Below are 25,486 nucleotides of genomic sequence, written 5' to 3'. Positions count from 1 at the left end.
CACCTTCCACTCCCTCAGCTCTGCAGGAACTCAAGAGTGAGGGGAGGGTCTTCTTTCCAGTCAGCCCCAGTCTACAGGGTGTGGGCTACCCAGATATGTGAGGTTTGGACACAGTATCCTGAGAGCCATTGGGACAATTGTTTCAGCAGCCACACCTTGGGGCAGGAGCCTTGTCTGATCTCGTCCCCTGTGCAGTCTCTCTCATTTCTGTGGTCTGCGAGCCTCTCTCTTTCTGTGCCCCATCCACCTGTAATCTTGCTTCCCACACTCATCTTCTGCCCTGTGTGAGTGGAAGTAATGTAATATCTGTCAGTGCTTCCTCCGTACAGAAGGTGCTTAAAACTTCGGTTGTCCATCTCACCAACATATTCTGCTCATTTGCCACATATCAGGCAACAAACCAGGTTAGAGATTTTAAGACAGAGCCTAGTGCCCTGGAGTTTAAAGACCTACAAAAATAATGCTGATTTTCATAATAATGCCTGTCTTCATAGTGTCTGCCTATCGTGGAACCCAAAGGCCCTCGGGCACAGAAGAGGTGAAAGGTTGTAAGCGGGCAAACTTAGATACCTGGGCCCTGTGAGGGAGGAGAGTCCTGGGTGCGTTCTGCAGGAGGGGTCTGTGTTGAGCGGAAACTCTGGAAGCCTGGCTGATGGTGATAGGGAATATACAAGAGAACAAAGGAGCCAGAAGGGAGGACAGAGGGACCAGCTAGGCAGACTACATCTCTCCATGAGTTGTTGCACTGCATTTTCATGGGGCTCTCTAGGCGGTATCACTTGATCCGTACGAGGACCTTAGCCAGGCACCCAGAGCTCGGGATGGTGAAGATCATGGTGACAGTTGTGGAGGTGAAAACATAGCAGTGTGCCCAGGGGAACATGTCCAGTGTGTAGCAGAGCACTTCTCACGTCTGAAATCCCCATGATTTACTGAATGGCCTCCCTGGCCCATGAAGGGGCATGATCCACCCCTGCTCCCCTGGGGCTCCCACGTTTCCCGTTTCACCAGGGGGTGTTGCCTGCTCTGGCCAAGAGGCTAGACTCACAACTCAGTCTCCATGGCAGCATGACCCCATTGCCTGGGGGTGGAGCAGACGGTGCTGGTATAGTGTAGTCTGGACTTTTTGCTTCTTAATTTGAAGGACCAGAAGCTGTTAAAAACAAAGGACCAAAGAAAGCAGCCCCAGGAATGAATGCTCGGCGTGGGTGGGTGTAAACGGTTGTGTGCTCACGTGCACGGGCTGGTGAGTAATGAGCTGAGAAGAAGCAGCTGCCAGCCTACCAGGTTCCGATGGCTGCCAGTCCCCAGTTGAAGGGTCTCTGAGGGACCTTGTAGGGTGCCCTCCTCCCTCGGATCATCACACAGTAAATGAGATGATCCCCGCTGACTGCCCAGGAGCCTGCCAGGAATCATTCTAATCTCCCAGGCAGCCCCAGAAGTGAATTTACAGCAATGTGGTAAAAATGAGGCTGCATGATCAGTGGGTCCCTGGACGGTCTCTTCCAGGAGACACAAATGTATATTGTAACAAAACTTTATTTTCTTCCGAAAATTGCCTATGTGATTAATATGGCCCGACACAGGCCAAGCTGGTCAGCATAAAAAGCAGCCATATTTCTTGCTCCCTCTCCGGTGCTGCTTTGCTCACTCCGTTCCTTCATCCGCCGTCCGTGTTCTGCTCTCTCCCCCATTATGCTCTATGTTGTGCAGAATCATGCAAGGCGAAGGGGAAGGCATTGAAATGTACGAGCTCCGTACGCCGTTCCACTGTTTCCATGTAGTATTTCCAGTGGGGCTCAGACTAAGCATGAAACCAGACTCCCGGACTCCCCCACAGAATGTGGGTGCTCCCGTGACTGGGCCATGCAGAGCTTGTACCCTAGGTATTCGTCATCTCTTACGTGACTGGGGACCCCAGGGAGGCCCCTGTACTCTGCCCCTGAGTCCAGCCTGAATGAAAGGCATTCTCCCCTCACTTTGGGGGTGGAAGAGTTGCTGGGTCTTAGGCCGGTGGTGCCATCACCTGCCCCAGGGAGAGTCTCAGAACCCTGGCAGGAAGAGTTGGGTTGTGCCAGGCCACACACTCGTATGCAGGCAGAGGACACGCTTCCTTGATTATGATTATTTACATGTGTGTTTTACGTCTTCTAGAATGTAAGCTCCATGAGAACAGGGTCTCTGGTAGATGTCTTAGTACACATTCCCTCAGGAATGGACCCTGAGAGATTTGAGAGCATTACTTTTTTGGGGAGGTGGAGAGGAGTATGGGAAGGTAGCACTGGGAAGGGAAGGCACCCCCAAAGGGGATGTCATACAGATTGCTACTGTGGACGATGGGAGCTTCATCCCAAGGGGGTTCCTGGGAGCCTCGTAAAACCCAGCCCTCAGAATCAACCTGCCAAGGGACCCAGGGAGCCTGGGTATTTAGCATCACCCTCCAGCGGTCTCTGGATGAGAGCTGATGGGGCCGGGTAACTGCTGAGTGGGGCTCCAGACAGAGAACTGCAGGTGCGCACAGTGGGCAGTCAGGCAGGTGGGCCTGATGTGGGATGAGGGGTTAAGTGTGGGCACAGCAGCCTGTGATACAGCGGATGTGTGCCTAAGACTGACGGTTCGCATTCGGGCAGGGAGCGAAGTTCGGGCGATGTGGGGCTGGATCCATTAATGCTCTCCTCCTTGGTTTTATTCTCAGTTCTTAACCAGAAGAGGCCGGGAGAGAACATGTACGAGGCTTGGGCTGAAATCCTTGTTGTGTCAGAAACAGCCCCGTGCTTTCCACCTTCGTCTGACTCCACTCTCCTCTGCTCTCCTCCCAGGTGTAAGGAGCTCAAGTACAACAAGGAGCTGCCCCAGATATCCATCATCTTTATCTTTGTGAACGAGGCCCTGTCTGTGATCCTGCGGTCGGTCCACAGTGCTGTCAACCATACGCCGACACAGCTGCTGAAGGAAATCATCCTGGTGGACGACAACAGTGATGAAGGTACGGGGGCGGGGGGGCTGCAGGAGCTTCCTGGAGAGGCAGATGTACAAGTAGGACATCAGCGGGCGGGGGCGGTCAGAGCCCCTTTTCATTTCAAGTGAGCCCAGGTGTCTTTGTCTCCTGTTCCCGGGCAGTGGGAGCTGTTTAAGAGGAAGACGGCTAGGCAAACGCTGGCTCATTCATCCTCGAGTCCTCTAGGGACTGGTTATGGTTTTAGACTAATTTTCTTTCCCTCTTCCTACTCCCTAAAGAAGATGACCTTGAAGGGCTGAATTCCTCTGCACCCCCGACTCTCAACCCCATCTCTGTTGTCTTTTTCTGAGAGGCAAAAGAAAGGTGACATTCTGTCCTGTGACGGGAACTGCTCATCTTATCCTGGGATTCCCCACTGGGCCACTGTGGCTGCAATGACTGTAGGTGGAAATGAGCAGTGTTTGCAGGCCTTTTGGAGTTTAGCTCTGTTAGGAATGGTGGCTCAATTAAAACAATAAAGAAATGAAGCAAGCAAATACTGGATGGTGATGGCAAAAATCCTTTGAGGTCCTTGGAGACGAAGGCCTGGTGTCGAGGTGGTTGGGGGGCTTGGTTAGGCTATTATGCCTTTGTGGCAGCTCAGAGCCTACAGAACTCACTGTGTTCACTGCAGGGACAAACCCTCACAAACTGATGACAGAAAAGCAAGCCAGCAGGGTGCATGCTTAAGGTTTACCTTCTAAGCAACTGAGAATTAAGGGTCAGGCTGAAGCCGTTGCTATTGCATGCTGAGTAGGGAAGGATTACCTGTGTGCCTCCTGGTCAGGAGAGGGCGAGCAAGAGGCACGACAAGCCACAGGCCCTGTTTGCACCCCGTTACCTTCAGGAGCTGCAGGATGAGCCTATCACGTTTCATTGGCCCAACAGCTGAAGTCCCCCTCGCCCTTCTGAGTCAGCAGTACATTTGCAAGTGAAGGGCCTGAGGGCGCCTGGACTGGGAGATATGCCACTCAGGCCCCTGCCCTCTCCTGGGCGTCCAGATTATGAGGACAGATGGGTCATTTGCTGAATTTTTCACATCCCTATTTTTCTCTGTTCCTTCTGGCCATTTCATTATCTACAGATTCTTCTAAAACTGACATTGGGAGTCTTCTTGCGAGGGTGTCTCTGAGTCATCTGGCAAAGTCTCTCTCTCTAGCAGCTCAACGGCCTCTCTGCAGCCTTTCTGCACCCACTGCAGACCTCTTGCTTCAGCAGTACCCCCAGACCCTACTGCTCACCCCTCCCCCCCATTTGCTGGCTAAGTCCCACCAATTCCCCAGGTTCCACACGTGTCACCTTCTCGGAGAAGTCTTTGCTGACATGATCGTAAGGCCCTCTCTGTGCTGCCTCAGCAAGCTGTGGGTGCTCCAGCAGTGACAGCGCTATGGCTTGCATATCTGTACCTCCGCTTCTAGGCAGGAATTTGTTCCAAAGGGCCTCGCTGGTAGCTGAGCCTTGGTGAGTGTCACCCAGGAGGGAGGGAGCAATGAAGCTGGAAGGGCAAGGGGCTGGCAGCAGAGTGGCTGGAGGTGCTGCAGAGAAGAGCTATCAACCCCAGAGGAGAGAGCGAACGGTGAGCGCTGGACTGAGCTGCCCCAGTGGGGCTGCCTCTCCCAAGGGCATCTCTGCAGAGCCCAGCCAGAGAGGAAGGAATGCAAGCCCAAGCCAGGCCTGGCCAGAACACGAGCAGCAGGGTCTCTGGTAGATGTCTTGGCATGCCTTCCCCACAACGCAGACCCTGACACAAAAATTTGAGAGCATTTTTGTATTTGGGAAGTGGAGAAGAGAGTGGGGAGGTAGCACTGGGAAGGGAAGGCACCCCCAAAGGTGTTTCAGGCAGATTGGTACTGTGGACGATGGGAGCTTCATCCCAAGAGAACTTTGGGAGCCTTGTAAAACCCTCCCCTCAGTCACCCTGCTCAGGGCTCAGGGAGCCTGGGTGTTGATACACCTTTAACACCAGATACTTTCACGTGGGAACCTCCTGGAGCCCCACCTTGGATGAGGTTCAGCTTCTGAAGGTGGAGGGGGTACTAAGGATTTGCATTTCTCACAAACTCCTGGGTATTGCTGATTCTGCTGGTACCACACTGTGAGACCCACTGAGATAGGTACCATTTCAGTGGCTCACACTTATGGTTTAAATGGAGATGCTGAGTGGGTGAGAAAAAGCAGGAAGAGGTATTTGGTTTAGTCTGACCATAAAGTTAATTCCTAGTCATCCTTCCCTGTCCCCCCAAATACCTAGGGTACCTGGAGTGGACCATGTTGATGGCATTTCTCTCATTTCTTTCTCCTGCTCTAGCCTCTATACTTTCTCCAGGCCAGAAGTGCCTTTCTTTAATGGGAAGAGAAATTTAACATTTTTTCTTTGTTGACATTTTTTCCCTTGTGACTAGTCTTATTGAGCTTTGTAAATATCCTATATAAACTCGAAAAGAACCCTACACTGTAATCATGGAATTGAATTCCTGCCTGGCATCAATTTTGTCTATTTGACTACGAGTTTATCTTCTTACATCTTTTTGATAACGGTGTTTTAACATCTCCTTCTACAGTGACTATTCTTTTCCATGTTCCTAATAATGTTTGATTTCTGTAGCTTGTTGTCAGTTTCTGTGGCAACATAGATTTGTATCTGCGTGGCTTCATTATTAGTGGTGGCTGTTACCATTATGTAATGCTCCCTTTATCTTCAAAACATACCTTTTTTTTTTTTTTGCCTTCCATTTACTTTGTTCAGCATTAATATTTTTATTCCTGCTTACCTTCTGTTTCGAGTTTAATTATAACATTTTTTTCAGCATTACCATTTTTTCTGATCTTAAAAGTAAGGCATGCTCTTTGTAGGAAAATTCAAATGTGTCAAAAGCACATATAGTTGGAAAAAACAAATACTGCAGAGACTAGCCAGAAGCAACTGCTTATTTGCCCATGTTCTCACCCTGTTTTTAATGCACCTTTTACATAGTTAAGATCCTATAGTAAAAACAAGTTAGTGTTCTCGTTTTCCACCTAAACTGTGAAGCATATTTCCCTTTTAATTAAAAAAGCTCTGTGAACATTATTTTAATGAGGGTAGAATGGTCCATTCTCAGGCTGGTCAAGATTAGCTCAGGTGGGAACATAGCCCCCTGCTTCCATATGTTATCACATCCATTCAAGATAAAAATACTCTTTCAGGAAAAAAAAAAAGAAGGAGAAGGAGAAGAGTGGCTTAGGGAAGGCGTGAGTAAAGCCAGGCGACTGGATCTGTGTGCATAGGCAAGTCAGGGTTTTTCCCTGGTTATTATTTTTTTAAAGTAATTTGTTTCATTGAGCTTGAATACGGATATTGGCCTAAGTTAAGCCCAAGTACAGTGCAATTCTTTGTACTTTTGTACATTAAACCGAAATGATTCAGATGATTTTGCCAGTGATCACTGCTCACCCAGTCCAGCGGGCACCTCCCTGCTCTGACCGGCATGTTGCTTGGACACTGTCGGTGGCTTCCTTCCTGGCATTCTTCTCTTCCTGAGGCCCCGGTAGCATTCTCTTGGGATTCTCCTCTACTATTCCTCCTCCTTAGCTCCCTGCTTTCATCGGGATCACTCATGATTCTTGCCATCAGGACACTGGGTAGTCCTTTATTGTGCAGGTTCTGAACAACCCCAGATCTGTCCTCACGGCCCAGAGCAGCTCAGCCTCTCCCCGAGCTCCAAACCGGTGTCCTCTGTCTCCTAGATGGCTGTCCAGGGCCCCTTGAAAAGCATCACCTCAGTTGGTCCAATGACTAACTTACCATTTCCCTCCTAGCCTTGGAAACCTGTTTCTTATTGTTATTTCCAGTGAAGAGCTTTACCTTCTTCTCAGTTATCTCATCATCAAAGACTGGAAGTCTTTCCACGCTTTTCCTCCTGCCTTTCCCACATGCCTCCTGTTAGTTACTCTTGAGTGTGATCCTTCCTGGCCATATCCCAAACCTCAACATATTTTGCCTTGAAATTTTTTTGAGGGGCAAAGGTGCACAGAATTATATCAATGGTAATTCTTGATACACCACATCATCTTTTGTTTATTTTCCTTTATTTTAACTGAGATATAATTTACATAACATAGAACACAACATTCTAAAGTGTATAGTTCAGTGCCTTTCAGTATATTCATAATGTTTTGCAACTATTGCCACTGTCTAATTCCAGAATATTTCCATTGCTCCCCAAAGAAATCCTGAACCCATTAGCAGTCTCTCCCAGTTCCTTGGGCAACCACGAAGGTCCTTTTCTCTCTATGAATTTGCCTATTCTGGACATTTGATATAAATGAAATCTACAATATATGTCTTTTTGTGTCTGGCTTCTTTCACTTAACATAAGGTTTTCTAGGTTCATCCAGGCTGTAGCACGTATCAATACTTCATTCCTTTTTATTGCCAAATAACATTTCATTATAAGGATACACCACATCTTCTTTGTCCGTTCATCAGTTGATGGACATTTGGGTTTTTCCCACTTTTTGACTATTAGGAATAATACTGCTGTGAACATCCATGTCTAAGTTTTTATGTGGACATGTTCTCAGTTTTCTTGGATGTATACCTAGGAGTGAAATTGCTGGGCCACATGATAATGCTATGGCTAATATTTTGAGAAACCATCAGACTGTTTTCCACAACCAGACTGTTTTTCACAGCACCTACACCTTTTTACATTCCTACCAGCAAAGTATGAAGGTTCCAATTTCTTCACATTTCTGACCAAAATTTGTTATTTTTCATCGTCTTTAAATTATAGCCAGCCTAGTTCATGGTATCTTCTGGTTTTATTTGCATTTCCCTAATGACTAATCATTTTGAGCATCTTTTCATGTGTTTATTTGCCATTAGTCTATCTTATTTGGAGAAATGTCTATTTAAATCTGTTGCCCATTTTGAAAATGGGTTATTTGTCTCTAATTTTTGAGTTGTAATTGTTCTTTATATACTCTGGGTAATCATTCTTATCAAACATATTCCGTAAGTATTTTTTTTTTTGTAAATGCATCTGCAACTATTTTCTCCCATTCTATGGGTTGTCTTTTTACTTTCCTGATAATATCCTTTGATGTTAAAGCATTTTTAATTATAGTGAAGTTCAGTTTATCTATTTTTCCCTTGGGTGCTTGAGCTTTTGGTATCATATCTAAGAAACTGTTGCCTAATCCAAGGGCACAAAGATTTACACCTATGTTTTCTTCTAAGAGTTTTATACTTTTAGCTCCTACATGTAGGTTTTTATTGATTGTGACTTAATGTTTGTATGTGGTTTGCGTTAGGGATCCAAATTCATTTTTCCCCCATGAAAGTATTCAGTTGTCTCATTACTATTTGTTGAAAAGCTTATTCTTTCCCCATTGATTGGTTCTGGCACCTTTGTTAAATATCAGCTGACTGAAATGTGAGGGCTTATTTCTGGACTGTGAATCCTGTTTAACTGATCGATGTCTCTATCTTCATGCCAGTACCAGACAGTCTTGATAACTGGTCCTTTGTAGTCATAATCAGGAAGTGTGAGTCTTCCAACCTTGTTCTTCTTTTCAAAGTTATTTCATCTATCTGGGTTCTGTATATTGACCTGTGAATTTTAGGACCACCTTGCTCACTTCTACAAAAAGGCAGTTGGAATTTTGTGAGGGATTGCATTAAGTCTAAAGGTCAATTTGAGGAATATTGTCAACATAACAATATTAACACTAATTCCAATTCCTAAACATAGGTTGTCTTTATATTTATATAGGTCTTGTTTAACCTCTTTCAACAACGTTTTATAGTTTTCTTTTTTTTATTAAATATATTGCGGTGACAATTGTTAGTAAATTTACAGAGATTTCAAGTGTACAATTCTGTATTACATCATCTATAAATCCCATTGTGTGTTCACCACCCAGAGTCAGTTCTCCTTCCATCACCATATATTTGATCCCCCTTATCCCTATCTCCCTCCCCCCAACCCCCTGACCCTCTGGTAACCACTAAACTATTGTCTGTATCTACGAGTTTTTGTTTCTCATTTGTTTGTCTTGTTCTTTTGTTGTTTTTGGTTTATATACCACATGTCAGTGAAATCATATGGTTCTCTGCTTTTTCTGTCTGACTTATTTCGCTCTTCATTACACTCTCAAGGTCCATCCATGTTGTCACAAATGTTCCTAGATCATCTTTTCTTACCGCCGAATAGTATTCCATGGTGTATATATACCACAACTTCTTTATCCATTCATCTATCGAAGGACATTTTAGTTGTTTCCATGTCTTGGCCACCGTAAACAAAGCTGCAATGAACATTGGAGTACACGTGTCTTTATGTGTAAATGTTTTCAGATTTTTTTCGGTAGATGCCCAGGAGAGCGATTGCTGGGTCATATGGTAATTCTATTCGTAATTTCTTGAGGAACCTCCACACTGCCTTCCATAGCGGCTGCACCAGTCTGCATTCCCACCAACAGTGTATGAGGATTCCATTTTCTCCACAGCCTCTCCAATGCTTGTTACTATTTCTCTTGTTGATGATATCGATTCTGACTGGGGTGAGGTGATATCTCATTGTGGTTTTCATTTGCATTTCTCTGATGATTAGTGATGTTGAGCATTTTTTCACATGTCTATTTGCCATTTGTATGTCCTCTTTGGAAAAATGTCTCCTCAGGTCCTCTGCCCATTTTTCAATTGGGTTGTTTGTTTTTTTGTTGTAGAGTTTCATGAGTTCCTTGTATATTTTGGATGATAGCCCCTTATCGGAGGCACTGTTTGCAAAAATCTTCTCCCATTCAGTTGGTTGCCTCTTTATTTTGTCGATGGTTTCTTTTGCTGTGCAGAAGCTTTTAAGTTTCATATAATCCCATTCGTTTATTTTAGCTTTTACTTCCATTGCCTTTGGAGTCAAATTCATACAATGCTCTTTGAACCCAAGGTCCATAAGTTTAGTACCTATGTTTTCTTCTATGCAGTTTATTGTGTCAGGTCTTATGCTTAAGTCTTTGATCCATTTTGAATTAATTTTGGTGCATGATGACAGATAGAAGTCCAGTTTCATTCTTTTGCACGTGGCTTTCCAATTCTGCCAGCACCATTCATTGAAGAGGCTGTCTTTCCTCCATTGTATGTTTTTAGCTTCTATGTCAAAAATTATCTGTCCATATTTATGTGGTTTTATTTCTGGGTTCTCAATTCTATTCCATTAGTCTATGTGTCTGTTTTTCTGCCAATACCATGCTGTTTTGATTATTGTAGCCTTGTAGTACAAGCTAAAGTCAGGGAGTGTGATACCTCCAGTATTGTTCTTTTTTTTTAATACTGCTTTGGCTATTCGGGGTCTTTTGTGGTTCCAAACAAATCTGATGCTTTTTTGTTCTATTTCTTTAAAAAATGCCATTGGGATTTTGATGGCGACTACATGAAATTTATATATTTCTTTGTGTAATATGGCCATTTTAACTATGTTGATTCTTCCAATCCATGAGCACGGAATGTCTTTCCATTTCTTTGTGTCTTCTTCAATTTCTTTCAAAAATGCCTTATAGTTCTCAGCACATACGTCCTTCACATTTTTGGTTAAGTTTATTCCTAGGTATTTTATTCTTTTTGCTGCAATTGCAAAAGGAATTGTTTTTTGTATTTCTCTTTCTGAGATTTCATTGTTGGTATATAGGAAAGCAATGGACTTTTGTACGTTGATTTTGTATCCAGCAACTTTACTGTATTCGTTGATTGTTTCTAACAGCTTTTTGGTGAAGTCTTTAGGGTTTTCTATATATAGCATCATGTCATCTTCAAAGAGTGACAATTTAACTTCTTCATTCCCAATTTGGATGCCTTTTATTTCTTTCTCTTGCCTGATTGCTCTGGCAAGAACTTCCAACACTATGTTGAAAAGCAGAGGTGATAGGGGACAGCCCTGTTGTGTACCTGAATGTAGAGCAAAAGGCTTCAGCTTTTCAACATTAATTATGAGATTAGCTGAGGGCTTGTCATATATGGCCTTTATTATGTTGAGGTATTTTGCTTCTATACCTATTTTATTAAGTATTTTAATCATAAATGGATGTTGTATCTTATCAAATGCTTTTTCTGCATCAATTGATAGAATCATATGATTTTCGTCCTTTATTTTGTTTATGTGATGTATCATAGTGATGGATTTGCGGATGTTGAACCATCCTTGTGCCCCGGTGATGAAACCCACTTGGTCGTGAGGAATAATCTTTTTAATGCATTGTTGCATTCAATTTGCTAGAATTTTGTTTAGGATTTTTGCATCTGTATTCATCAGAGATATTGGTCTGTAGTTTTCTTTTTTTGTGTTGTCCTTACCAGGTTTTGGTATCAGGGTAATGTTGGCCTCATAAAATGAGTTAGGGAATATTGTCTCTTCTCCAATTTTTTGGAAGAGTTTGAGCAGGATTGGTATTAGATCCTCTTTGAAGGTTTGGTAGAATTCACTGTTGAAGCTATCTGGTCCAGGTCTTTTGCTTTTGGGAAGGTGTTTGATGACTGATTCAATTTTGTTACGGGTGATCGTCCTGTTTAGATTTTCCAGTTCTTCATTATTCAGCCTTGGAAGGCTATGTGTTTCTAAGAACTTGTCCATTTCTTCTGAATTTGGTGGCATATAGTCCTTCATAGTATTCTTGGATGATCCTTTTATTTCTGTGGTGAGCATGATAACTTCCAATTTTTTGTTTCTGATTTTGTTAATTAGTGTCTTCTCTCTTTTTATCTTAGTGAGTCTAGCCAAGGGTTTGTCAATTTTGTCAATCTTTTCAAAGAACCAGCTCTTTGTCACATTAATTTTTTCTATTGTCTTTTTGTTCTCTATTTCATTTAGTTCTGCTCTGATTTTTGTTATTTCCTTTCTTCTGCTGACTTTGGGTTTCGCTTGTTCTTTTTTTTCTAGTTCTTTAAGGTGTAATGTGAGGATACTTATTTGGGATTTTTCTTGTCTCTTGAGATTGGCCTGTAATGATATAAATTTTCCTCTGAAAACTGCTTTTGCGGCATCCCAAATATTTTGGTAGGATGTATTTTCATTGTCATTTGTTTCTATGTATCTTTTGATCTCTCCTCTAATTTCTTCTTTGACCCAGTCGTTCTTTAAAAGTATGTTCTATAATCTCCCCTAGTATAATTGTGTTTTCCTTAATTTCTCCCTTTAGTTCTGTTAGTAGTTGCTTGGTATATTTCTGTGCTCCCTGATTGGGGGCACAAATATTGATGACTGTTATGTCTTTTTGCTGTATAGTCCCCTTTACCATTATGAAATGTCCATCTTTGTCTCTTGTTATCTTTTCACCCTGAAGTCTGTTTCATCTGATATCATTATGGCTACACCTGATTTTCTCTGGGTACCATTTTCTTGGAGTGTCAATTTACCCCCTTCACTTTGAGTCTATGCTTGTCCTTGTAGCTGAGATGTGTCTCTTGTAGACAGCATGTGGTTGGGTTTAGTTTTTTGATCCAATCTGCTACGCTGTGCCTTTTTATTGGTGAGTTCAGTCCATTTACATTTAGGGTGATTATTGATACGTGAGGATTTCCTGTCATTCTATCTTTAGTTTTCTGGTAAGGCTGTGTCTCCATTCTTTCTTTGCCTCTTCGTTGTTGTCTTTTATTTCTGTGTGGTGGTATTCTATGATGTTTCCCTCTGTTTCTTCTTTTATTACAGTATATATTTCAGTGCTGTATTATTTTTGAGTTGTTACCCTTATGTTTATGTAAAAGAAAGTTTGATATTTAGAGTATTCCAGTTTCTTCAGCACGCTTACTTTCTCTATTCCCATATTCCAGTTCAAGCCTTTACTCTCCCATATAGTTTTCAATATACAAATCTTGCTCTTCTTTTGATAAATTCATTGTTAAATATTTAGGTTTTTGATGTGATTTTAAACGGAATTATTTTAATTTTATTTTTGGACTTTTAATTTCCAGTGTATACAAATGTAGCTGATTTTGTATATTGATCTTGTATCCTTCTATTTTTCTAAGTTTGTTTATTAGTTCTAATAGTTTTATGCATGTGTGTGTGAGTATGTGTTTGTATGTTCTTTAGAGCTTCCTATATATAATGTCATTTCATCTTCAAATAGTGATAATTTTATTTCTTACTTTTCAATTTTTTTTTATTTTGCTGGGGTTTAGTTTCCTTGGCTCTTCTATTATTAGGTTGGTTCAAAAGTAGTTGTGGTTTTGGCAATTGTTTTTAACCTTTAAAACCACAATTACTTTGCACTCACCTAATACTTAAACTGTACTTATTGATAAATGCTTGTTATTCCGCCATGTCAGGAACGAGAGCATTGGACCCGTGTGCTTTCGTTAGAGTTTACAACAGCCTCTCTGGAAAAGATGGCTAAGTCATGAGACAGCTTAGGGAAGCATAGGGCTCATTCACACGGGGGCATCTGGCAGGGCTACTGTGTGAGCGAGGTCCTGAGCATAAGGCATAAATCTGGACTACGGAATGGCTGCTCTGTGATTTCTGCTTCTGACCTCATCAAGGCAGACTGTCTACCCCTGGAGGAAGTCAGAGCGGACCATATCTGAGGGATGCAATGAATGTTCTCTGCTGATCCAGGCAGCAGGCATGTAGAGAGAGCTCAAACTTCATCAGCCGGTGTTGAGAACATCCAATTATAGGGAAGAAAGTGGACAATCTCTCCTCATTCAGACATCATTTCAGTCATCAGAACAGCAAAGATGACAACGATTGATAAGATTCAGTGTTGGTGAGGATACAGAGAAAAAGACACACTCATATACTTTTGGTGAGTCGGTACCACGTATCTGGAGAACAAATTATCAATTCGTATTAAAAGTTGTTGTCTCTTTCAGAGAATCTATCCTCAGCTTAAAGGTCAGTAAGATCCCAGAGCGCTAGTACCTGGAACCCTCAGTGTGTGTGCCTTGGTCACCCTGCTCTGCGACGGGCGTGTTGCCACCATGCCCTTACGTCATGCCACTTTGGACGCCCCTGTAGCATGCTCCTGGGCCTCTCTGGGCGCCCTCGCATGCTGGACTCCGTGCAGTTCTCTTTCTTGGTTTACCTGCTTATTTTGGTAAAATGCACAACTAGGAGCCTCTTAAGAAAGACTGGAGGAAGATACAAATCTTTTGAGATCATCCATGTCTGAAGAAAACTTTATTCTAAACTTCTGTGTGAATGGTGCCTGGTCGGGTTAGGCATAAACTTCTTTCAGAATTTTGATGGTTTTGCTCCATTATATTCTGTCTTTCGGTGTATTTTAAAAAGAACCAAAGGCGTTCAAATTCCTGATCTATTACTTCTTTTCCTTTCTGGAAGCCTGTGGAATCGTCATGTTGTCCCCAAAGTTTTGAAATTCACCATGATGAGCCCTGTGGTGGATCAATTTTCAACCACTGGGCTGGACATTTAGTAGCTTCAGTCTGGAATCTGATGTCTATCAGTTTTCGGGAAACTTCTTGGAATATTAATTGATAATTCCACCGCATTATTTCTCTTTTCTCTCTTTAACACCTCCTATTATTCCACCCCTACGTTTCTTTTCTCGGCTATCTTACCATTTTGTTCTGCTTTGTTTGCTTTCTTTAATTTTATCTTCCTTCCCTTCTGTTTAGTATGATTTTTATTTCTGCTGTCATGGTTTTACTTCCAAGTGCTCATTTTTATTCTCTGAAAGTTCCTTTTTATAACATATTATTTTTATTTAATGGAAGCAATATATTTTCTTATCCCTTGGAGGATATTAATAATGTTTAATTTTGTTTTCTAGTTTTTCTCCCTTCATATTCTGTTTCCACAAGTTGCTTTTTTCTTTATATTATTTACTTTATATCTCCCATGCTGCATGCTTTCCTTGGGTGTCCAGGGTCATGTTGACTGCTCATGATTACCTTTTAAAAGGTGATTAGCTAGCCCCAGGGGCCTCGGCCAGGGGAAATGGAGAGTTATTGTTTAATGGGCACAGAGTTTCAGTTTGGGAAGATGAAAAAGTTCTGGAGATGGTTGTACAACAATGTGGGTGTAGTTAATACTGCTGAACTGTGTACTTAAAAATAATTAAAATGGAAAACTTCATATTATGTATTTTACACACACACACACACACACACAAACACACTGGGAGTTTGAGTTGGGCTTACTGGTTTTGGCAGCAGACGTATCTGACACACCTGTCGCTGTGCTTACCTGTGAGTCTGCTTTCCAGCTTCCTCAGTGTCGCGGCCGTTATCTCTTGTGTTTTCCCTGACCTGGACAGTTATGGGTTTATTTTATTTTTTTGAAAATCCCTTTACTGTAGTTTTCAGTGTGTTTTGACTAGAGGACGATGTCAGATTCATGAGTTAAATTCATCATCTCATCCTGAAAGTTGCATATTCATTTTTAAGAACTTTTAATATGATTGATAAATTGCTCGCCAGATACTGTTCCATGAAAAATGTGGGAATGTGTCTTTTCCTCTGTATCCTCACCAACACTGAATCTTATTAATCGTTGTCATCTTTGATGTTCTGATGACTGAAAAATGATGTATCATTTTTAAATCTGCATTTTTTATTTTAAATTTATTGGGGTGACAATTGTTAGTGAAATTACATAGATTTCAGGTGTACAATTCTGTATCACATCGTCTATAAATCCCACTGTGTGTTCACCACCCAGTCCGTTCTCCTTCCCTCACCATATATTTGATCCCTTTCACCCTCATCTACCAACCCCCCCTTACCCTCTGGTAACCACTAAACTATTGTCTGTGTCTATGAGTTTTTGCTTCTTCATTTGTTTGTCTTGTTCCTTTGTTGCCTTTTTTTACTATTAGTGATAATGAACACTTTTTCATGGGTTTGACTGTGTTTCTCTTTGTAGGGATTTGCCTATTGATGGACCACTTATTCCTTTTTTCTATTGAAGTATTAATCTTTAATCTTATTGACTAAAAAAAAGCTTTGTACGTATTAAACTCCTGTTTTACAGGTATTCTTCTCAACTTGTGCTTTTCACTTTAATTTGCATTATTTTTTGACAAACATAAATTTTACATAATCGAATCACTTTTTTTCTTTTGAGATGTCCTGACAAAGTAATTCATTATCCCTAGATGGCACAAATACTAATGTATGTTTTCTCATAGACAAATACTTCTTTTCAAAATAAATTCCATACAGATTAAATATTTTTACATTACGGTATGAGAGTTTTACCACAGAGACTCTTGTCTCAAAGTCTGGTTATCTCAATGTATTTAATAATTGATCCTTGAACCACTGATTTGAAATTTCTGGTTTTCATATAGTGTTTTAGATTTGTGAACACTGAGGCTGAATCACATGAGGACTGTTTGGTTACGGAAGAGGGTGAAGAGGAGGGAGGAGTCAAAGGAGATGCCCAGGGTCCTGGTTCCAGTGACAGGGCTTTGGTGTCATTCCTTAAGAAAGGAACGTGGTAGGAGTGGTGGGTTTGGGCCAGGGATCAAGTTCACTTTCTTGGATATGTTATCCAAATTCCTGTGGAAGTTTGGTGCACCTTCACCTAAGGAGCAACTTCATCCTCCAAGTTTCCCTTAAACTAATAGACGCTTCTTCATTTCTACTATTATAATCCTCAATACATTTTAAGATAAGTCTTATCAACATTTTTAACTACTGTTTTAAATACCTACCTCATTACCGTCATTGTCCTTAAGCAATAGCATATGAAGGAAAATGTGGAATCAAATCCTGTGTGGTCTGGGCCAAGGACTAATCTTTTCTGACCTTTTTCTGACCTTGGTAATCACAGTGGCTTTTCTGCAGGGTGTAAATCATGAGGTGGAGAGATAATTCTTGGAAACGCCTGTAGTTCAAATCCTGGCAGTACACTGGACGGCGTAGCTGTTCAATGTGCTCAGAGTATCATCTGATTCGCTAGCCCAGCTCTCTGCTTCTGCCCCACCCCTGTGGGAAGCCTTTCCCAATTTCTCAGCTGAAGTCAGGTTGGGGGCCCTTTGCCTCTGCTCCTGGGCCCCAGTGTGTATGTAGTGTGGCACAGCAGTTGGCATGCTGTCTTACATTGGCATACTTGCCCATCTCTAAACTGTAAGATCTTTGAGGGCAAGAACCACGTCTCCCTCTCTGCTGTGTCCCCAGGGCCTGCACTCTGCTGTGTATAGTGATTGCTGAACAGGTTAAGTTCAACTGCCCAAGTGCAAAGGTATTTCTTTTTCTACTTTCTCTGACTCCATCCTGGGAGTCATACATTTGGCATTATTGTACATATTTTGGCTTCTACTCTATAGTTGTTTTGGTTTAGAACTCAAAAAATGCCTGTCTCCAATAACGATCCCGCAAGGCTCTTTGTGACCTGGACAGCTGGATACGTGGTCACTAGTGTTTCCCTGTGGAGCCAGCTCAGCCGAGGAAGCTGCTCTCTTGGTTGGTGTGCTCGAAGGTTGTAAGCAGGATAACTCAAGTTAGGAAACTTTTTCAGTGGAAGGATATACCCTCTGGACTTCCAAAAGGGGTTGTGGAGGAAGCACACTGGCATTGTTTGCTTTTCTTCTTGGTTTATAATTGAAGAGATAGGAAGAGTCATATGTTTCTGGAAGATAACATTTTGCTGTGTTGTAGAGGCTCCAAGTGGAGTAGCCAAGAGACACCTCGTTATCGCACATTTCCATGCAGGACCAGGCTTCCTTATTTGAACACCACCTGCCTTCCCCTGCCTGTAAAGAGCCTTCCTAATCAGAAATAATACTTGTTTTTGTCCCCAACCAGATCACTGTAATGTGACAGCGTTTGCTCTGTGGGTCTGTAATCACAACTGGGTTTTGCATTTACATTTCTTCTTGTGTATTTTTAGGCCATAGAAAGGAGAGGGTAAGTCGGAGAGTGTATGTTTTTACACAGAGATAATGTGAGAAACCCAGCTAAAGCTTCATAGTTAAAGGCTAACTGCCTTTAAAAAACTAAAAATCAAAAAAATTTTGTTATTTTGATTTTAACAAAGTTTGATTAATTGTAAATTCACAAGAAGTTGCACAGTGTACAAGAGGTCTCATGTACTCTTCACTCAGTCTTCTCCAACAGTAACACCTTGTAAAACTCTAGTACGTTATCACAACCGGGAAACTGATTTTGGTCAATCTATGGAACTGACTCCCACCTCACTGGTTTAACATGAATGTGTGTGTGTGTGTAGGTGGGTAGTTCTGATGAACATGTGTGTGTGTAGGTGGGTAGTTGTGATGAACGTGTGTGTGTAGGTGGGTAGTTCTGATGAACGTGTGTGTGTGTAGGTGGGTAGTTCTGATGAACATGTGTGTGTGTAGGGGGGTAGTTTTGATGAATGTGTGTGTGTAGGTGGGTAGTTCTGATGAATGTGTGTGTGTAGGTGGGTAGTTCTGATGAACGTGTGTGTGTGGGGGGGGTAGTTGTGATGAACGTGTGTGTGTAGGTGGGTAGTTCTGATGAACGTGTGTGTGTAGGTGGGTAGTTGTGATGAATGTGTGTGTGTAGGTGGGTAGTTGTGATGAACGTGTGTGTGTGGGGGGGTAGTTGTGATGAACGTGTGTGTGTAGGTGGGTAGTTCTGATGAACGTGTGTGTGTAGGTGGGTAGTTCTGATGAATGTGTGTGTGTAGGTGGGTAGTTCTGATGAACATGTGTGTGTGTAGGTGGGTAGTTCTGATGAACATGTGTGTGTGTAGGTGGGTAGTTCTGATGAATGTGTGTGTGTAGGTGGGTAGTTCTGATGAACATGTGTGTGTGTAGGTGGGTAGTTCTGATGAATGTGTGTGTGTAGGTGGGTAGTTCTGATGAACATGTGTGTGTGTAGGTGGGTAGTTTTGATGAATGTGTGTGTGTAGGTGGGTAGTTCTGATGAATGTGTGTGTGTAGGTGGGTAGTTCTGATGAACATGTGTGTGTGGGGGGGGGTAGTTGTGATGAATGTGTGTGTGTAGGTGGGTAGTTCTGATGAATGTGTGTGTGTAGGTGGGTAGTTCTGATGAACATGTGTGTGTGTGGGGGGGTAGTTGTGATGAACGTGTGTGTGTAGGTGGGTAGTTCTGATGAATGTGTGTGTGTAGGTGGGTAGTTCTGATGAATGTGTGTGTGTAGGTGGGTAGTTGTGATGAATGTGTGTGTGTGTAGGTGGGTAGTTCTGATGAACGTGTGTGTGTAGGTGGGTAGTTCTGATGAACATGTGTGTGTGTAGGTGGGTAGTTGTGATGAATGTGTGTGTGTAGGTGGGTAGTTCTGATGAACATGTGTGTGTGTAGGTGGGTAGTTGTGATGAATGTGTGTGTGTAGGTGGGTAGTTCTGATGAATGTGTGTGTGTAGGTGGGTAGTTCTGATGAATGTGTGTGTGTAGGTGGGTAGTTCTGATGAACATGTGTGTGTGTAGGTGGGTAGTTCTGATGAATGTGTGTGTGTAGGTGGGTAGTTCTGATGAACATGTGTGTGTGTAGGTGGGTAGTTCTGATGAACGTGTGTGTGTAGGTGGGTAGTTCTGATGAACGTGTGTGTGTAGGTGGGTAGTTCTGATGAACATGTGTGTGTGTAGGTGGGTAGTTCTGATGAACGTGTGTGTGTAGGTGGGTAGTTCTGATGAACATGTGTGTGTGTAGGTGGGTAGTTGTGATGAACGTGTGTGTGTAGGTGGGTAGTTCTGATGAACATGTGTGTGTGTAGGTGGGTAGTTCTGATGAACATGTGTGTGTGTAGGTGGGTAGTTCTGATGAACGTGTGTGTGTAGGTGGGTAGTTCTGATGAACGTGTGTGTGTAGGTGGGTAGTTCTGATGAATGTGTGTGTGTAGGTGGGTAGTTCTGATGAACATGTGTGTGTGTAGGTGGGTAGTTCTGATGAACATGTGTGTGTGTGGGGGGGTAGTTGTGATGAACATGTGTGTGTGTAGGTGGGTAGTTCTGATGAACATGTGTGTGTGTAGGTGGGTAGTTCTGATGAATGTGTGTGTGTAGGTGGGTAGTTCTGATGAACATGTGTGTGTGTAGGTGGGTAGTTCTGATGAATGTGTGTGTGTAGGTGGGTAGTTCTGATGAACATGTGTGTGTGTGGGGGGGTAGTTGTGATGAACGTGTGTGTGTAGGTGGGTAGTTCTGATGAATGTGTGTGTGTAGGTGGGTAGTTCTGATGAATGTGTGTGTGTAGGTGGGTAGTTCTGATGAACATGTGTGTGTGTAGGTGGGTAGTTCTGATGAATGTGTGTGTGTAGGTGGGTAGTTCTGATGAACATGTGTGTGTGTAGGTGGGTAGTTCTGATGAACATGTGTGTGTGTGGGGGGGTAGTTGTGATGAACATGTGTGTGTGTAGGTGGGTAGTTCTGATGAACATGTGTGTGTGTAGGTGGGTAGTTCTGATGAATGTGTGTGTGTAGGTGGGTAGTTCTGATGAACATGTGTGTGTGTAGGTGGGTAGTTCTGATGAATGTGTGTGTGTAGGTGGGTAGTTCTGATGAACATGTGTGTGTGTGGGGGGGTAGTTGTGATGAACGTGTGTGTGTAGGTGGGTAGTTCTGATGAATGTGTGTGTGTAGGTGGGTAGTTCTGATGAATGTGTGTGTGTAGGTGGGTAGTTCTGATGAACATGTGTGTGTGTAGGTGGGTAGTTCTGATGAATGTGTGTGTGTAGGTGGGTAGTTCTGATGAACATGTGTGTGTGTAGGTGGGTAGTTCTGATGAACATGTGTGTGTGTGGGGGGGTAGTTGTGATGAACATGTGTGTGTGTAGGTGGGTAGTTCTGATGAACATGTGTGTGTGTAGGTGGGTAGTTCTGATGAATGTGTGTGTGTAGGTGGGTAGTTCTGATGAACATGTGTGTGTGTAGGTGGGTAGTTCTGATGAATGTGTGTGTGTAGGTGGGTAGTTCTGATGAACATGTGTGTGTGTGGGGGGGTAGTTGTGATGAACGTGTGTGTGTAGGTGGGTAGTTCTGATGAATGTGTGTGTGTAGGTGGGTAGTTCTGATGAATGTGTGTGTGTAGGTGGGTAGTTCTGATGAACGTGTGTGTGTGGGGGGGGGTAGTTGTGATGAACGTGTGTGTGTAGGTGGGTAGTTCTGATGAATGTGTGTGTGTGTAGGTGGGTAGTTCTGATGAACATGTGTGTGTGTAGGTGGGTAGTTCTGATGAATGTGTGTGTGTAGGTGGGTAGTTCTGATGAACATGTGTGTGTGTAGGTGGGTAGTTCTGATGAACGTGTGTGTGTGTGGGGGGGTAGTTGTGATGAACGTGTGTGTGTAGGTGGGTAGTTCTGATGAACGTGTGTGTGTGGGGGGGGTAGTTGTGATGAACGTGTGTGTGTAGGTGGGTAGTTCTGATGAATGTGTGTGTGTGTAGGTGGGTAGTTCTGATGAACATGTGTGTGTGTAGGTGGGTAGTTCTGATGAACATGTGTGTGTGTAGGTGGGTAGTTGTGATGAATGTGTGTGTGTGTAGGTGGGTAGTTCTGATGAACGTGTGTGTGTAGGTGGGTAGTTCTGATGAACATGTGTGTGTGTAGGTGGGTAGTTCTGATGAATGTGTGTGTGTAGGTGGGTAGTTCTGATGAACATGTGTGTGTGTAGGTGGGTAGTTCTGATGAATGTGTGTGTGTAGGTGGGTAGTTCTGATGAATGTGTGTGTGTAGGTGGGTAGTTCTGATGAACATGTGTGTGTGTAGGTGGGTAGTTCTGATGAACGTGTGTGTGTAGGTGGGTAGTTGTGATGAATGTGTGTGTGTGTAGGTGGGTAGTTCTGATGAATGTGTGTGTGTAGGTGGGTAGTTCTGATGAACATGTGTGTGTAGGTGGGTAGTTCTGATGAACATGTGTGTGTGTAGGTGGGTAGTTCTGATGAATGTGTGTGTGTAGGTGGGTAGTTCTGATGAACATGTGTGTGTGTAGGTGGGTAGTTCTGATGAATGTGTGTGTGTAGGTGGGTAGTTCTGATGAACATGTGTGTGTGTAGGTGGGTAGTTCTGATGAATGTGTGTGTGTAGGTGGGTAGTTCTGATGAATGTGTGTGTGTAGGTGGGTAGTTCTGATGAACATGTGTGTGTGTAGGTGGGTAGTTCTGATGAATGTGTGTGTGTAGGTGGGTAGTTCTGATGAACATGTGTGTGTGTAGGTGGGTAGTTCTGATGAACGTGTGTGTGTAGGTGGGTAGTTGTGATGAATGTGTGTGTGTGTAGGTGGGTAGTTCTGATGAATGTGTGTGTGTGTAGGTGGGTAGTTGTGATGAATGTGTGTGTGTAGGTGGGTAGTTCTGATGAATGTGTGTGTGTGTAGGTGGGTAGTTCTGATGAACGTGTGTGTGTGTGGGGGGGTAGTTGTGATGAATGTGTGTGTGTAGGTGGGTAGTTCTGATGAATGTGTGTGTGTAGGTGGGTAGTTCTGATGAACATGTGTGTGTGTAGGTGGGTAGTTCTGATGAACGTGTGTGTGTAGGTGGGTAGTTGTGATGAATGTGTGTGTGTGTAGGTGGGTAGTTCTGATGAATGTGTGTGTGTAGGTGGGTAGTTCTGATGAACATGTGTTTGTAGGTGGGTAGTTCTGATGAACATGTGTGTGTGTAGGTGGGTAGTTCTGATGAATGTGTGTGTGTAGGTGGGTAGTTCTGATGAACATGTGTGTGTGTAGGTGGGTAGTTCTGATGAATGTGTGTGTGTAGGTGGGTAGTTCTGATGAACATGTGTGTGTGTAGGTGGGTAGTTCTGATGAATGTGTGTGTGTAGGTGGGTAGTTCTGATGAATGTGTGTGTGTAGGTGGGTAGTTCTGATGAACATGTGTGTGTGTAGGTGGGTAGTTCTGATGAATGTGTGTGTGTAGGTGGGTAGTTCTGATGAACATGTGTGTGTGTAGGTGGGTAGTTCTGATGAACGTGTGTGTGTAGGTGGGTAGTTGTGATGAATGTGTGTGTGTGTAGGTGGGTAGTTCTGATGAATGTGTGTGTGTGTAGGTGGGTAGTTGTGATGAATGTGTGTGTGTAGGTGGGTAGTTCTGATGAATGTGTGTGTGTGTAGGTGGGTAGTTCTGATGAACGTGTGTGTGTGTGGGGGGGTAGTTGTGATGAATGTGTGTGTGTAGGTGGGTAGTTCTGATGAATGTGTGTGTGTAGGTGGGTAGTTCTGATGAACATGTGTGTGTGTAGGTGGGTAGTTCTGATGAACATGTGTGTGTGTGGGGGGTAGTTGTGATGAATGTGTGTGTGTGTAGGTGGGTAGTTGTGATGAATGTGTGTGTGTAGGTGGGTAGTTCTGATGAACATGTGTGTGTGTAGGTGGGTAGTTCTGATGAACGTGTGTGTGTAGGTGGGTAGTTCTGATGAACGTGTGTGTGTGTAGGTGGGTAGTTCTGATGAACATGTGTGTGTGTAGGTGGGTAGTTCTGATGAATGTGTGTGTGTAGGTGGGTAGTTCTGATGAACATGTGTGTGTGTAGGTGGGTAGTTCTGATGAATGTGTGTGTGTAGGTGGGTAGTTCTGATGAACATGTGTGTGTGTGGGGGGGTAGTTCTGATGAATGTGTGTGTGTAGGTGGGTAGTTCTGATGAATGTGTGTGTGTGTAGGTGGGTAGTTCTGATGAACGTGTGTGTGTAGGTGGGTAGTTGTGATGAATGTGTGTGTGTAGGTGGGTAGTTGTGATGAATGTGTGTGTGTAGGTGGGTAGTTCTGATGAACATGTGTGTGTGTAGGTGGGTAGTTCTGATGAATGTGTGTGTGTAGGTGGGTAGTCTGATGAACATGTGTGTGTGTAGGTGGGTAGTTCTGATGAATGTGTGTGTGTAGGTGGGTAGTTCTGATGAACATGTGTGTGTGTAGGTGGGTAGTTCTGATGAATGTGTGTGTGTAGGTGGGTAGTTCTGATGAATGTGTGTGTGTGTAGGTGGGTAGTTCTGATGAACATGTGTGTGTGTAGGTGGGTAGTTCTGATGAATGTGTGTGTGTAGGTGGGTAGTTCTGATGAACGTGTGTGTGTGTAGGTGGGTAGTTCTGATGAACATGTGTGTGTGTAGGTGGGTAGTTCTGATGAACATGTGTGTGTGTAGGTGGGTAGTTGTGATGAATGTGTGTGTGTAGGTGGGTAGTTCTGATGAACATGTGTGTGTGTAGGTGGGTAGTTGTGATGAATGTGTGTGTGTAGGTGGGTAGTTCTGATGAACATGTGTGTGTGTAGGTGGGTAGTTGTGATGAATGTGTGTGTGTAGGTGGGTAGTTCTGATGAACATGTGTGTGTGTAGGTGGGTAGTTCTGATGAATGTGTGTGTGTGTAGGTGGGTAGTTCTGATGAACATGTGTGTGTGTAGGTGGGTAGTTCTGATGAACATGTGTGTGTGTAGGTGGGTAGTTCTGATGAATGTGTGTGTGTAGGTGGGTAGTTCTGATGAACATGTGTGTGTGTAGGTGGGTAGTTCTGATGAATGTGTGTGTGTAGGTGGGTAGTTCTGATGAACATGTGTGTGTGTAGGTGGGTAGTTCTGATGAATGTGTGTGTGTAGGTGGGTAGTTCTGATGAATGTGTGTGTGTGTAGGTGGGTAGTTCTGATGAACATGTGTGTGTGTAGGTGGGTAGTTCTGATGAACGTGTGTGTGTAGGTGGGTAGTTGTGATGAATGTGTGTGTGTAGGTGGGTAGTTGTGATGAATGTGTGTGTGTAGGTGGGTAGTTCTGATGAACATGTGTGTGTGTAGGTGGGTAGTTCTGATGAATGTGTGTGTGTAGGTGGGTAGTTCTGATGAACATGTGTGTGTGTAGGTGGGTAGTTCTGATGAATGTGTGTGTGTAGGTGGGTAGTTCTGATGAACATGTGTGTGTAGGTGGGTAGTTCTGATGAATGTGTGTGTGTAGGTGGGTAGTTCTGATGAATGTGTGTGTGTAGGTGGGTAGTTCTGATGAACATGTGTGTGTGTAGGTGGGTAGTTCTGATGAACGTGTGTGTGTAGGTGGGTAGTTGTGATGAATGTGTGTGTGTGTAGGTGGGTAGTTCTGATGAATGTGTGTGTGTAGGTGGGTAGTTCTGATGAACATGTGTGTGTAGGTGGGTAGTTCTGATGAACATGTGTGTGTGTAGGTGGGTAGTTCTGATGAATGTGTGTGTGTAGGTGGGTAGTTCTGATGAACATGTGTGTGTGTAGGTGGGTAGTTCTGATGAATGTGTGTGTGTAGGTGGGTAGTTCTGATGAACATGTGTGTGTGTAGGTGGGTAGTTCTGATGAATGTGTGTGTGTAGGTGGGTAGTTCTGATGAATGTGTGTGTGTAGGTGGGTAGTTCTGATGAACATGTGTGTGTGTAGGTGGGTAGTTGTGATGAATGTGTGTGTGTGTAGGTGGGTAGTTCTGATGAATGTGTGTGTGTAGGTGGGTAGTTCTGATGAACGTGTGTGTGTAGGTGGGTAGTTCTGATGAACATGTGTGTGTGTAGGTGGGTAGTTCTGATGAATGTGTGTGTGTAGGTGGGTAGTTCTGATGAACATGTGTGTGTGTAGGTGGGTAGTTCTGATGAACGTGTGTGTGTAGG

At 43.3% G+C, this 25,486-nt stretch overlaps 1 protein-coding gene across 2 annotated transcripts in view; it reads left to right on the top strand.

The window, feature by feature from the left end:
• The window catches only part of GALNT17 (polypeptide N-acetylgalactosaminyltransferase 17), a 553,074-nt gene that overhangs the window by 257,808 nt on the left and 269,780 nt on the right, over positions 1–25,486 (top strand). For both annotated transcript variants that reach the window (XM_081054105.1, XM_081054106.1), the window contains exon 3: positions 2,820–2,986. In XM_081054105.1, the coding sequence (XP_080910231.1) occupies positions 2,820–2,986 (167 nt within the window). The remainder of the gene's footprint in view (positions 1–2,819; positions 2,987–25,486) is intronic.

This window comes from Rhinolophus hipposideros (genome assembly GCF_964194185.1).
Source record: "Rhinolophus hipposideros genome assembly, chromosome: 7".
Lineage (NCBI taxonomy): Eukaryota > Metazoa > Chordata > Mammalia > Chiroptera > Rhinolophidae > Rhinolophus > Rhinolophus hipposideros.
Note: the sequence above shows the minus strand (reverse complement) of the source record. Positions and strands in the feature narration are given on the sequence as shown.